The 14965-nt window shown below is 49.6% G+C and overlaps 1 protein-coding gene across 1 annotated transcript; it reads right to left on the minus strand.

The window, feature by feature from the left end:
* Nucleotides 1-517: 517 nt before the first annotated feature.
* Nucleotides 518-13377, minus strand: DHDH (dihydrodiol dehydrogenase). Its single transcript, XM_007535969.3, has 7 exons — nucleotides 13231-13377; nucleotides 12695-12806; nucleotides 8799-8962; nucleotides 4768-5020; nucleotides 3234-3358; nucleotides 904-1057; nucleotides 518-665 (listed from the first exon to the last, which is right to left on the minus strand). Exons 1-7 carry the CDS (start codon nucleotides 13318-13320, stop codon nucleotides 556-558), a joined length of 1008 nt encoding a protein of 335 aa, XP_007536031.1. The 5' UTR covers nucleotides 13321-13377; the 3' UTR covers nucleotides 518-555.
* Nucleotides 13378-14965: the final 1588 nt, after the last annotated feature.

Below are 14965 nucleotides of genomic sequence, written 5' to 3' on the forward strand. Positions count from 1 at the left end.
ACAGCGCACAAGGATCCAGCTTCAAGCCCCTGGTCCCCACCTGCAGGGGGAAAGCGTCACAAGTGGTGACGAAGGGCTGCACGTGTTTGTCTGTATCTTCCAGTGAAAAAATTATATACTTTCTTCTAAAATTTGTATTTATTTAAGCACAGGTGGCACAAAGTGCAAGGACCAGCGTAAGGATCTCGGTTCAAGCTCCGGACTCTTCCCACCTGCAGGGGAGTCGCTTCACAGGCGGTGAAGCAGGTCTACAGATGTCTATCTTTCTCTCCTCTCTCTGTCTTCCCCTCCTCTCTCCATTTCTCTCTGTCCTATCCAACAATGACGACATCAATAATTACAACAAGGGCAACAAAAGGGAGTAAGTCAATAAATAAAAATTATTAAAAATTTTTATTTATTTATGATGCTCCCACATACTTCTGGGGCTTGAACCCAGACCCCTGTACACAGCAAGACTGTGTGCTCTATCAGCTCCACACTCATCCCCTGGTGACTAACCACAGAAGCCAAGATCTCCATGTAAATCATGTCTTTATTAATTCAGGACACACATCAGCATTTGTCTTGGGGGAAGGTGACCCCAATGGCCTTCCGCACTTCCTCAAGGATGTCGGCCAGGAGCTCACTCTCCGCCAGCGGGATGACAGGACTTTCTTTCAGGCCTGTGAGAGAGCCCAGTGAGGGACCCAGCCCATGCACCCTCTTAAGAACTACAAACCCCAGAATCCCATGAGGCAAAATAGGGAATAGGGGGAATGGTAGTGTGCCCCAGGGAATTCTGGGAGTTGTAGTTCCATACAGCTGCTTGGGCATATAAAGGATGAAGAGGAACCCACCCCCACCAGGATTTGAGTCCTGGTCCCTCACCCCATTTCTCCACATCGCCCCCCAGATTCTCACCCTTGCGCAGACACTCCCGGACGTGCTTGGCCTCGTACATCATGCCGGGCCCATTGGTGAAGTTGAATTCCTTGTTGGGCGCTGGGGGCAGCGGAAACTCCTGGTGGTCCCCTTTCACCACCAGTTCGGTGGGGCACCAGCAGGGCTCAAGGATCTGAGGGCGAGGTTAAGAGTGGTGACCCCACTGTCTTCACCCACAGGGCTACTAAGGGGTGCTTCCTGGTGAAGTCAGGGGCTTCCGTGTCCCAGCTAGTGGTTAAGGGGAGCTGCCCCCACCCCCATGCTCTCCCCTGGCTGCTAAGGCTTAGTTCCTTCACAACTACACAACTAAGGGCTGTCACGGGAGAAGTCTGTCTGTCACCAGGGACAAAGCCCTCCTGAACCTAGACCCAGTGAAGAGGACTCAACTTCCTGTCTGCCCGAATCCCCTTTGCAAGGAGACTCAGAGTGGTGAAGCAGGGCTGCAGGTGTCTGTCTCTCTCCCTATCTCCTCATCCCCCCTTTGAATTTCTCTCTATATATTCAATAAAAAAGTAAATAAAAATATGTAAGAAAGAGAAAGCGAGCAAACTCCAGAATACTATTCTGGCATATGCAGTGCTGGGGAACTGAAGTCAGAACCTTACGCTTGCAAGTCCAGTGCTGTACTGCTACAAGGCCTCCGGCTGGGGCAGCCTTTAAAATGTCTTACTTTGCAGCCTGGGAAGTGACACAGTGGGTGGGGGTGCTGAGCTTGTACACATTTAAGTCCTGAGTTGAATTCTTGATGCCAGAATGATGTTCTGGACTGCCTCCCCCCTCCTTCTTTCTTATCCATAAATAGATCAATAAGAGCTTGGAAGATGGGGCAGGGAGTAGGGCACTGAACTTGGAAACATAAGGTCCTGAGTTCAACCCCCAGTATCCCATCAGCCAAAGTGATGCTGTGGTCCCCTTTCTGTTTTGTTGTTGTTAATTATTTATTGATTTATTCTTTATTTATTTATTGGACAGAGACAGCCAGAAAACGATATGGAAGGGGCAAATACAGAGGGAGAGAGAGGGGCTGGGCAGGAGTACATCTGGTTAAGTGCACATATTACCATGCACAAGGACCCGGGTTCAAACTCCTGGTCCCCACCTGCAGGGGGAAAGTTTCATAAGTGGTGAAGCAGGGCTGCAGGTGTCTATCTTTCTCTCCCCCTCTCTATCTTCCCCTTCCCTCTCAGTTTCTCTCTGTCCTATCAAATTCAATAAATAAAGTTTAAAAAGAAATCCTGAAAGAGGGAGAGAGACAGAGAGACACCTACAGACCTGCTTCACCACTTGTGAAACTTTCCCCCTTGCAGGTGGGGTTGGGAGGCTTGAATCCGGGTCCTGGAACACTGTAACATAGGCGCTCCACCAGGTATGCCACCTCCCAGCCCCTGTTTTGTTTTTTGACAGAGACAGAGGGAAATTGAGAAGAAAGGGGTAATAGGGAGATAGAAAAACACCTGTAAACTGGATTCACCACTTCTGAAGCTCCCCCCTTCATGACCTACAGGTGGGGACATGAAGCTTGAACCCAGGTCTTTGTATATGTTAATATGTGCTCAACCCAATGCACCACTGCCTAGCCAGCCCTCTATTAATAAACAAATGAAATCTTTAAGCTAAATAAATCTCAGGGGACCTGGTGGTGGCACACCAGGTAAAACACATGTTACAATGTGCAAGGACCCAGGTTCAAGCCCTTGGGCCCCACCTGCAGGGGAGAAGCTTCCTGAATGATGAAGCAGGGCTGCAGGTGTCTCTTTTTCTCTCTCTCCCTCTCCTTCCCCTTCCCTCTCAATTTCTCTCTATCTCTATCCAATAAATAAATAAAATAGTTAAAAAAAATAAACCCTTAGGCTTTATTTAGTTTGTTTGAAAAAGAGTCTCTCTCTCTCTCTTTTCTTTTAAATCCAGAGCACTGTTCAATGTTCACTTATGGTGATGCAGGAGATCAAACCTGGCACTTCAGAGCCTCAGGCATACGATTCTCTTTGCCTGACCGTTATGCTGTCTGCCTCACCTGAGAGAATCTCATATGAGAGGGACAGGTAAGTCAGAGCAGCATTCCAGTACATCTGGCACTTTGCTCTATCTGCTGAGCCACCTCCAGGAAGGAAGTGTTTCTGGTAAACCAACAGACTAGGTTTACCCTTGGCAAGGGCCACGAGCTCCATACCCTCATCTCACAGCCTGGAGGTCAAGGATGGACTCCTTAGCAAGACTCTGGGGAAAGGCTGGATGGGTCCCTCCCCAGCTCCGAGTGGGGATGTGCCAACTGCTGGGGGTGCGTCCCAGCTGGGCTGCCGGCGCCTCACCTTGGCCATGCCCTTGGTGCCGCTCACGGACGCTGTATTGGAGAGCTTGGCTGTGATGCTGCAGGTGAAACTCGCATGGACCCCTCCGGGGTACTGGAGTAACACAGTGACGGTGTCATCCACGCCTGGGGAGGGGCGGGGGCGGCTGTCAGGCGTCAGAACTCAAATGGAACCTTGGGCAAGAGACCATGCCTGGTGTGGGGGACGGGGTGGTGCAGGGCGGGGAGGCAGTGGTGCGCCTGAATGAGCTCAGATGTGACCAATACATAAGGACCCTGGTTCAAGCTCCTGGTCCCCATCTGCATGGGGGGAAGTTTTATGAGCAGTGAAGCAACTCTGCAGGTGTCTCTCTGTTTTCTCCTTCTGTCTCCCCTTCCCCATTCAAATTCTCTGTCCTATCAACTAATAAGTAGATTTTAAAAATTAGAAAAAAAATATATTGTTCTCCCAGATCAGACAGACACTGAGCATCAAGCCCTTGGGGTGTGTGTGTGACACGTTTAATATTTGGCAAAGGCACAGGGGGGATGTTCAGGATCATGGTTTCTTTTGTAGAATGAATGAATTTTTTTTTCCCCTTGAGCACTGCTCGGCTCTGGCTGATGGTGACACTCGGGATTGAACCTGAGATTTTGGAACCTCAGGCCTGAGAGTCTTTTTGCATCATCATTATGCTGTTCCCCTAGCCCTGACAATATATATTTTTAATTAAATCTATTTATATATATATTTATTTATTTATTCCGTTTTGTTGCCCTTGTTGCTTTATTGTTGTAGTTATTATTGTTGTCATCATTGTTGGATAGGACAGAGAGAAATGGAGAGAGGAGGGGAAGACAGAGAGGGGGAGAGAAAGACAGACACCTGCAGACCTGCTTCACCGCCTGTGAAGCGATTCCCCTGCAGGTGGAGAGCGGGGGATTCAAACCGGGATCCTTCTGCCGGTCCTTGCACTTTGCGCCACATGCGCTAAGCCGCTGCGCCACCACCTGCCCTGACGATATTTTAACATCGACTATGGTGATGGGTGTGGAACTCTGTGGATATACTAAGATCTTTGCTAAGATCACAATGCGAAAGGACCCGGGTTCAAGCCCCCAGTCCCCACCTGCAAGGGAGAAGCTTTGTAAGTGGTGCAACAGGTCTGTAGGTGCAGCCTCTTCGTCTCTCTCTCCCTCTTCCCTCTTGATTTCTCTCTGTAGTTATCCAATAAATAAATATTTTAAATAATAATAATATCATACAGCTGTAGTAGGATTGCCTTGACTTCCTATAGGAAGTTCCTTCAGAGGTCTGCCCTGATCTCAGTAGCTATAGGATGGCCATCAGAAGGTCCAGGACTGGAGCCAGCTCACCCGGTAGAGTGCATGTCTGGCTGTGGGCAAGAGCTCCAGGTTCAAGTCCTGGGGGAACATGGGGGCACCACATGGGGGCACCACGCCAGGAGCAAGGAACCATGGGAGAGGGTCCATGAATGGGGGCGCAGTGCTGTGTCTCTCCTGTCTCTACCTGAGGCTAAAAGGACAGTCCATACCCGTCTCGTGGATCCTTCCCACGGCCGAAATCTTCTCCGGTCTCTGTCCCCTGAAGACCATGGAGATGAACTGGATGCAGTAGATGCCAATGTCCAGGAGGCCCCCACCTGCCTGGGCCCAGTCGACAGCCCGGCGCACGTGGGTCAGGTCCTTCCCGAATTCTGCTCGGGCCACACGAAGCTCCCCCAGGGCTCCCTGGGCCAGAACAGACCTCAGAGTCTCCGAGGCAGGGAAGAAGCGTGTCCAGATGGCCTGTAGACCCACAGAGGGAGAGAGAGAGAGAGAGAGAGAGAGAGAGAGAGAGAGGGCAGAGGGGAAGGACAGGGTCAGGGCTCAACCAACAGCTCTCCCTGCTGGGCCTATCTACTCCCGTGGCCCCAGATTGGGCCGTGTCCTCCTCATTTCCACCCCCCCACTCTTCACCCCCAAAGTAACGGGCTGAATTCTGTCTTCACAATTTGAGAAGGCCATGTCATCTCTAAGTCAAGGAGATCTCCCAAGTCAACTCTGGGAGAGAAGGGAGGTAGCACAATGGTTATGCAAAGAGATTCTCAGTCTCCGTAAGTCCCAGGTTCAGTTCACCCTGCTAAACCCTTGATCTGGACAGCTGGCCTCCTCCAATAGAAATAAATCTTTGGGGGAGTCGGTGGTGGCACAGTGGGTTAAGTGCACAAGGTTTGAAGCTCAAGGACCGGCTTAAGAATCCCGGTTCGAGCTCCCGGCTCCCCACCTGCAGGGGAGTGAGTCGCTTCACAGGCGGTGAAGCAGGTCTGCAGGTGTCTATCTTTCTCTCCCCCTCTCTGTCTTCCCTTCCTCTCTCCATTTCGCTCTGTCCTATCCAACAGTGACGACAGCAATAACAACAACAATAATAATAACAATGACAATAAACAAGGGCAACAAAAGGGGAAAAAATAAAAAAGAAATAAAAAGAAAGAAAGAAATCTTTGTTGTTTGAGTCACCCAGTCTGTGAGGTACTTAGTATGGTGGACTAGCAAACTTAACAGCCTGAGGGGCCAGGCTGGTTGAGCGCACCTTACCCTGTGCAAGGGCCTGTGTTCAAGCCCCACTCCCCACCTGCAGGGGGAAGCTTCAGGAGCATCGAAGCAGGTCTGCAGGTGTCTCTCTCCTCAATCTCCCCCTTGTGTCTCTGTCCAATAAATAATACATAAAATTAAATATTTCCGTCACAGGCTGCATCTCTCTCCTCCAGTTCTTTCCCTATTTGGTCCCAGAAAGGTCTTTCCTTCTCCTGAGACAACCCCGTGTCACTTGTGCTCACGCACCATGTATGGCTCTGCGTTGCTTAATGTCAGCTCCCACCTACTGGGGAGGAATTACAGGCAAAGCACTGCATTTATTTTTTTAAAAATATTTCTTTATTTCCTTAGTTGCGCTTGTTGTTTTATTGTTGTAGTTGTTACTGTTGTTGTTATTGATGTTGTCGTTGGATAGGACAGAGAGAAATGGAGAGAGGAGGGGAAGACAGAGAGGGAGAGAGAAAGATAGACACCTGCAGACCTGCTTCACCGCCTGTGAAGCGACTCACTCCCCTGCAGGTGGGGAGCCAGGGGCTCGAACTGGGATCCTTAAGCTGGTCCTTGCGCTTTGCGCCATGTGTGCTTAACTCGCTGCGCTACGCCCGACTCCCCTTTTCATTAACTCTTAACTCTGTCTTCTTCATCTGGCCCTATTTACCTGCAGTTGCCTTTCCTTTTCTCCCTTTTTTCACTATTAGATAGAGACAGAGACCAGAGGAGAAAGCATAAAGGTTCTGAAAAGACTCTCCTGCCTGAGGTCCCAAAGGTCCCAGGTTCAATCTGCCACACCACCAGAAGCCAGAGCTGAGCAGTGCTTTGGTAAAAACAAATAAATAAATAAGACAAAGCAAATAAGACAATAATAAGATGGGAACAGAGGCAGAAAGACAGTGAGGGAACCCAGCGCCAAAGCATCCTTCAACGCAGTGGGCACTGGCCTGGAATCCAGATCACACACGACGAAGCATCATGGCCTCTAAGTGAGCTATTTCGCTGGCCCATCTTTTCCGTTTATACTTCAGGTCATCCTTCACTTGTCAGAAGCCTCCCTGACTGTCCCCAGGTGTCCTGGGGTCTCTGTGCCCTGACAGTTGCCCAGGACCATATTCACTAAAGTTCAGGTAGCTGGGTACCAGGACCATTTCTAGGACTGTGACAGGCCTCCATGTCCTTAAACGCTGAGTCTCGGGGGTCGGGTGGTAGCACAGCGGGTTAAGCGCAAATGACGCAAAGCACAAGGACCGATGTCAGGATCCCGGTTCGAGCCCTCGGCTCCCCACCTGCAGGGGAGTCGCTTCCCAGGCGGTGAAGCAGGTCTGCAGGTGTCTGTCTTTCTCTCCCCCTCTCTGTCTTTCCCCTCCTCTCTCCATTTCTCTCTCTCCTATCCAACAACGACATCAATAATAATGACAATAATAACTACAACAATAATAAAAAAAAACAAGGGCAACAAAAGGGAAAATAAGTAAAATAAAATACATATATATATATATATATATATATATATATATATCGAGAGAGAGAGAGAGAGAGAGACAGTGGTCCAGTGGATACAGCATTGGATGCTTGAGCATGAGGTCCTGAGTTTGATCCCCGGCAGCACCTGTGCTGGAGTGATGTCTGGTTCTTTATCTCTCTCCTCCTATCTTTCTCATTAGTAAATAAAAATATTAAAAAAAAAAAAAAAAGCGGAGTCTCTGCCTTATACATTCTGTATCCTCGGGGCCTGGAGTCGAACCTGGAGCATCCTGGCACCAGTAACGTGATAAAGTCACAGGGTCTTTGGCGTCAGCTAGCACAGTGAGAACCAGAAGGCACCTAGTAGCCATATTGCATCTTGACGATCCACTTCTCAAACAAATGGAACTTTGCAGACTGGTAGGCTCTGTATCAAGCACAGAAAAGCTAGAGAGGACACAGGGATGTATGGGGCAGCACTGTTACAATGGGCAGAACCTATAGGAGGTGGGGGCTCCGTGGTGGTGTACCTGGTAGAGTGCACACGTTACCATGTGCAAGGACCCAGGCTGAAATCCTTGGTCCTAGTCCCACCACCCCACACATCTTTTTTTTTTACATTTATTTATTCCCTTTTGTTGCCCTTGTTTTATTGTTGTAATTATTGATGTCGTTGTTGTTGGGTAGGACAGAGAGAAACGGAGAGAGGAGGAGAAGACAGAGGGGGAGAGAAAAACAGACACCTGCAGACCTACTTCATTGCTTGTGAAGCGACTCCCCTGCAGGTGGGGAGCCAGGGGCTCGAACCGGGATCCTTCCACCGGTCCTTGTGCTTTGTGCCATGTGCGCTTAACCCAGTACGCTACCGCCTGACTCCCCTTTTCTTTTCTTTTTTACCAGAGCATTGTTCTGCTCTGTCTTGTGGTGGTGCTGGGAATTGAACCTGGAAATTCTTCAACTCAAAAGTAGGAAAGTTGGGAGTCGGGCTGTGGGTTCAAGCCCCTGGCTCCCCACCTGCAGGGGAGTCGCTTCACAGGCGGTGAAGCAGGTCTGCAGGTGTCTGTCGGTGAAGCAGGTCTGCAGGTGTCTGTCTTTCTCTCCCCCTCTCTGTCTTCCCCTCCTCTCTCCGTTTCTCTCTGTCCTATCCAACAACGACGACATCAACAACAACGACAATAAAACAACAAGGCTAACAAAAGGGAATAAATAAATCGATAAATATTTTTTGAGAAGTAGGAAAGTTTTGTGTGTGTTTGTTTTTGCCTGTCCACTTCTTCTGGACCTGCACTTTTACTGCTGGCATCTATAATCTCTGAAACTCTGACCGGGATCCGTCAGATTCGTCTACTGAGTGTCAGTGCAATGGCTCCCACCCATAGAGATGCTGCTGGCTGATTCCCCCGCACAGCTCAGCTGGGGAAAAGCACCTACCAAGGTTCAATTCATGTCCACCTGCGCTCCTGGCAAACCCTCCCGGGTCCCCCCAGCACCCATCTTTAGTAATGGCAGGCAGCGCCCACTCAGGCCTCACCTCCATGAGGAAGAGGCCCCGGGACCGGGCTTCTGCCACCATTTCCCGCACTTCCGCCGCATTCACGCCCATGGGCTTCTCACACAGGACGGCCTTGCCCGCTGCCAGGCTTAGCAACACCGCGGCCTTGTGCTGGGGGTGCTGGGTGCCAATGTAGACCACCTCTAGGATGGGGTGGGGGGGAAGAGGCAGATCAATAGCCCCGCCCGCCCCGGGCTTGTCCCCCCCCCCAGCCTCCCACCCCCACCAGCGCCCTAATGGAATAAAGTCCTGCCGCGCTGCTCCAATCCTAATCTCCCATGAGTTGGGAATGAACGCATCACCGTGTTTTGTTTTGTTTTTTTAAATTTTCCCTTCTGTTTCTGTTGCCCTTGTTGTCTTTTCATTGTTGCAGTTATTGTTGTTGTCATTGATGTCGTCCTTGTTAGATAGGACAGAGAGACATGGAGAGAGGAGGGGAAGACAGAGAGGGGGAGAGAAAGACAGACACCTGCAGACCTGCTTCACCGCCTGTGAAGCAAACCCCCTGTAGGTGGGGAGCCGGGGGCTTGAACAGGGATCCTTACTGTGGTCCTTGCACTTTGTGCCACGTGTGCTTAACCCGCTGTGCTACCTCATGACTCCCTAAATAAAGATAATTTAAGAGAGAGAGAGAAGGAAACAACCAGAGCACCGCTCTGGCACACGCAATGCCCAGGATCAGATTCAGGATCTCATGCTTGGGAATGCAACACCATATCCAGCACCACCCCTGCAAGGCTGGTGTCTCTCTCTCTCTTTCAGATTACTGCCAACCTTCTGAAATAATCACAATATATTACCTAACCCTCATACCACCACTGCGAGGTCCATATGACGATTTTGCCCATTTTACAAACGAGGACACTGAGTGAGGCAGCTTGCTGAGCCTGTAAGAGCATCCTGATCTCAGGTTCAGTCCCCCAGCACAACCTTATACCAGAGCTGAGCCGCCCTCTGTTACCCTTCTTCCTCCCCCTCTACCCCATAGTAATAAGTCAATTTCTATATACCCCTAAATTCTTTTATAAATGGCACTCAGCAGGACCAATAGAACAGGGAAATACTGGGAGTCAGGCGGTGGCGCAGAAGGTTGAGCGCATGTGGCACAGGGCGCAGGGACCGGTGTAGGGATCCTGGTTCGAGCCCCTGGCTCCCCACCTGCAGGGGAGTCGCTTCACAGGCGGTGAAGCAGGTCTGCAGGTGTCTTTCTTTCTCTCCCCCTCTCTGTCTTTCCCTCCTCTCTCCATTTCTCTCTGTCCTATCCAACAATACCAATAATAACAATAATGACTGGAACAATAGAACAAGGGGAACAAAAGGGAATAAATAAATTTAAAAAAAATTTTAAAAAACCTTGATAATAGTAGCATGTGCTATTAACCAGATGTACCATTGCTCCCTTAAATGTAATTTTATTTATTTATTTATTTTGTCTGACCACCTCTAATCTCTGGCTTATGGTGCTGCTAGTGATTGAACCTGGGACCTTTGGTGCCTCAGACATGAATGATATTTCACATAATCACTATACTATCTCTCCCCAGCCTGGGAATGTTCAAAGAGGATGAAATTCCACTGAAACTAATGCTAGGGTTTGAACTCTCATTCTGAACACTGCATCCACCTCCTGCAATGGGGAGGGGGGAGGATACCGAGAAGATTATTAGCATCATTGCCGCCACCATCATCCTCTTTTGGAGGCGTGGGTGTAGTTGCTCACTTTGTCTCTCTCCTGGCCAGAGTGGTTCCCTTTCTGGGCTGGCCCTGGGCTGCAGTCTCAGTCAGGGAAGGATTTAGGCTTGGCAGTTCACCTTGTAATTCTGAACTTGTGTCTCTGCCCTAGGCTGCAGGATTAGGGCTGAAAGACTATATAGAAGGCGGCTGCCTGGGTGAATCAGATTCCCATAAAGTGTGAGAAGCCACAGCTGCTTTTCAGCGCTGCTATAGCAACACTGGAATCCAGCAGCAATGCTGGAGGTGAAAGGTCATGCCAGATATTGATAGATGTGGATAGTAAAACCACTTTTGTGCCTGGACTATGTCCTTGAGATGCATTTGATGGCTGGTTTGAAAGGTAATTTACCTTTTCACAGCCAAGTGACCTCCTATTAAATTTCCTCTTTTTTTTTTTTTCTTCTTCATTCTATTGCATGGCAATATTGCTCAGCAAACAATTATCCCTGGTGTTGCTCTCTTTAAAGAGCATGTCAATTAACTGTGTGAAGTATGATGAGAGGTAATACTGCTTCCCTGGTTTGCATAGACTTTTAACAACAGCAACTCTCTTGCCTCCATCTGGAGTTGTGATGTGCTACGATTAGCATGACTTGGAAATCAGATTCTAAAGATTAAGAATAACTAAACTCTGAATAATTACAGACTAAGGGGGTCAGGCGGTGGTGCGCCTGGTTAAGCATACACATTACAGTGTGCAAGGTCATGTGTCCAGGGAGGTCAGGATGGGTCATGGTTGTATCTGCAACTTGGTGGCAGAAAGGAAGTAAGCCATAAAGCAAATTGTTTAGTGAACAGGCACCCAAAGGTGGGAACCGAGCAAACGAAACTTCTTTGTGTGGGGAGAAGCCAGGAAGTCTACTGTAGGTATGTTCCATGTGGCCCATGACTTCTGCAATTATTACTTGAGCCCAATAGCAAACATTCAGCTGGGATCTCACCGCCACAGAGCCCTACCCCACTAGGGAAAGATAGAAACAGGCTGAGCATATGGATCGACCTGCCAACATCCATGCTCATTGGATTACAGAAGGCAGACCTTTAACATTCTGCACCCCCTAAAGACTTTTGGTCCATACTCCCAGAGAGGGACAAAGACTAGGGGAGCTTCCAGTGGAGGGGATGGGACACAGAACTCTGGTGGTGGGAACTGTGTGAAATTATACCCCTGTTTTCTTACAGTCTTGTTAATCATTATTAAGTCACTAATAAAAATCATTATTTTTTCTTTAAAAAAATTATTTAAAAAAAGGAGGGAAATACCAGTTGAGGTGGCCTGATGTCCAGAGCCAGGCTGCTACCTATAGCCCCTTTTGTCCAGGCCTCTGGATTCAGGCCACTGTGACAGCCCAACACCCCTAGCCAGCGCCTATTAAAGGCTTGAAACAGACTCCCTAGGCTTTTTTAGCAAAGCCCGGGTCCTGAAGGCCGAGTAAAGCTTGAAATCTAGACAAAGTCCGAAGGCTAGAAATGGACCTACCCTATGACCCTGCAATTCCTCTCCTGGGGATATATCCTAAGGAACCCAACACATCCATCCCAAAAGATCTGTGTACACATATGTTCTTGGCAGCACAATTTGTTATAGCCAAAACCTGGAAGCAACCCAGGTGTCCAACAACAGATGAGTGGCTGAGCAAGTTGTGGTCTATATACACAATGGAATACTACTCAGCTGTAAAAAATGGTGACTTCACCGTTTTCAGCCGATCTTGGATGGACCTTGAAAAAATCATGTTAAGTGAAATAAGCCAGAAACAGAAGGATGAATATGGGATGATCTCACTCTCAGGCCGAAGTTGAAAAACAAGATCAGAAGAAAAAAAAAAAAAAGTAGAACCTGAACTGGAATTGGCGTTTGGCACCAAAGTAAAAGACGCTGGGGTGGGTGGGTGGGGAGAATACAGGTCCATGAAGGATGATTGATGACATAGTGGGGGTTGTATTGTTAAATGGGAAACTGGGAAATGTTATGCATGTACAAACTATTGTATTTACTGTTGAATGTAAAACATTAATTCCCCAATAAAGAAAAAAATGTGAAAAAAAAAAAAAAAAGAAAGAAATCTAGACAACGAATCCCAGACTCCCCAGGCCCCGGGGTTCCCTCCCAGCCTGGTCCCCCCGTGCTGGGCACTCACCCACGTTCGGGTCCTTGGCCAGCTCCTCGTAGGAGCCGTAGGCCTTGGGGATGTCGTGTTTGCGTGCAAACTCCTTCGCCCGGCTCAGGTCTCGGGCCGCTACTGCCACCACCTGCAGGGACACGAGGGTCAGACAGAGGGACGGGGGCAGGCGTGGAAGACAGGTGGACAGGGGGGTGCGGGGGCGGTGAAGGGGCAGGTCCGGGGTCGCGAGAGCCTGCATCGCTCCAGGACCAGGACGGGGTGGAGGGGGCGAGGTGGCCTGGGCTGGGGAGAAGGGTTGACATTGCGGACCGGACTCCCGGGTCCTGGGTCAAGGCACTTCTGGACAGACAATGATTAAAAATCCCCCCTTCCCCGCCAGTATGTCAATTTCTTTCTCTTCCCGGCCGCTCAGATGAAATCTCTGCACGGAGCTCCCGTTTGCAGGACAGAAGTGGAGCCGGAAGCGAGAAAGGAGTTATACAGGTGGTCTCAGTTCCCAGTCCTCAGGCCCGGGAGTCGGAGGGAGAAAAAGGGAGGGAGGGAGGGTGGACCTGGTGCTCGGAGCGGGGCAGCATCCGCAGCATGGTCGTGAAGTCGCTGGCGATGAGGCCGGCGGACACGATGCCCCAGTGCAGCGCCATCTCTGCAGCCTGGACTCGGAGTGTCTCCCGGCTGCTCAGCGCGAAACTTAAATACCTGCCGTGCCCCTCCCCCTCCCCCCCCCGCGCACCTCCAAAGGGGCGTGGCCATTTGGTCTACGTTTCTCATTGGTCACTGGGCCCTCCGCCTACGTTCCTATTGGAAGAGCGCGCCATCCGCTCTGCCCTATGGGTGGCGGTTGGGACCAAATCTTCAGTACGAGCCTCCGGGAGACTGCTGATAACCAGATGCAGGCGCTATTTTTTCTGGCTGACTTCGACCCTTGACCCTTGGGACCAATCTTCTTTCGTCTCAGCCCCAATTGTTTTGCTCAAAGACCTGCACACCCTTAGGAACTATCCAGAGTGCAAGAGAGAAGTGGAGAAATCAGCAAAGCTTGAGAAAGGAGAACAGAGAGGGAAACACAAAGCAGAACTTGGATTGGATTTGGAGTATTGCACAAAAGTAAAAGACTGGGCGAGGAGAGGATAGATTTTAAGTTCATTTATAGGGGGTAGGCATAGGGATATAGATCTGTGGTGATGGGAACTATGCTAATCTAGACTCCTATTAACCTACTAAGTAAATAAATAAATAAATAAAACTGCAAAGCTACTAGTACTTACTAGTATTTGAGCAACACTTGCTGTGGCCTATGTGCCCCTGCTCTGCGCTTTCACCCTCCTCATTGCTGTCCACAGACCTGCAGCCTAGGTCAATTCATTCTCTGTTTACAGAGGGGGACCGACTGATGCAGAAAACCATGATTTTTTTTTTTTATTGTTCTTTTTTTTTTTTTTTTTTTGCTGCCAGGGTTATTGCTGGGGCTCAGTGCCTGCACCATGAATCCACTGCTCCTGGAGGCCATATTTCCCCCTTTTGTTGCCCTTGTTGTTGCAGCCTTGTTGTGGTTATTATTGTTGTTGATGTCGTTTGTTGTTGGATAGGACAGAGAGAAATGGAGAGAGGAGGGGAAGACAGAGAGGGGGAGAGAAAGACAGACACCTGAAGACCTGCTTCACCGCCTGTGAAGCGACACCCCTGCAGGTGGGGAGCCGGGGCTCGAACCGGGATCCTTATGCCGGTCCTTGCACTTTGCGCCACGTGCGCCTAACCCGCTGCGCTACCGCCGCCCAGCCCCCCAACCCCCGTTTGATCTAAGACTCACAGCCAGAATATGCAGACCTGCAAACTGACTGATTCCAGGCTTTAGAAACTAGTGCTGCTTTTGTTTTGTTTTTGCCTCCAGGGTTACTGCTGGGCTCGGTGCCTGCACTACGAATCCACTGCTCCTGGAGGCTATTCCCTCGCCCCCCTTTTTTTTTGCTGCCCTTGTTGTTATTGCTGTTGGATAGGACAGAGAGCTATCGAGAGAGGAGAGAAAGACAGAGAGGGGGAGAGAAAGATAGATACCTTCAGACCTGCTTCACCGCTTGTGAAGCGACTCCCCTGCAGGTTGGGAGCCGGGAGCTCCAACCTGGATCCTTACTCCAGTCCCTGTGCTTGGTGCTTTGTGGGCTTAAACAGGTGCGCTATCGCCCTGCTCCAACCAGTGCTGCTTCTAAAGAGCCCTAGAGGCAGATTCCACATCTTTCCTTATTCTTAGCTGTACTGCTTTAATAAGATGTTTCCTTTTCCAGAGACTCT

This window comes from Erinaceus europaeus, unplaced genomic scaffold, assembly GCF_950295315.1.
Source record: "Erinaceus europaeus unplaced genomic scaffold, mEriEur2.1 scaffold_518, whole genome shotgun sequence".
Taxonomy (NCBI): Eukaryota; Metazoa; Chordata; class Mammalia; order Eulipotyphla; family Erinaceidae; genus Erinaceus; species Erinaceus europaeus.

Bases quoted from the DNA above. Each gene is read 5' to 3' on its own strand.
- DHDH (XM_007535969.3), bottom strand. From the start codon at position 13,320: ATGGCGCTGCACTGGGGCATCGTGTCCGCCGGCCTCATCGCCAGCGAC. The intron at 8,963-12,694 runs GTGAGTGCCCAG...ACCCCATCCTAG, and splicing joins GGCCAAGGACCCGAACGTGG to AGGTGGTCTACATTGGCACC. The intron at 1,058-3,233 runs GTGAGGCGCCGG...CCTCGCCCTCAG, and splicing joins GCACCAAGGGCATGGCCAAG to ATCCTTGAGCCCTGCTGGTG.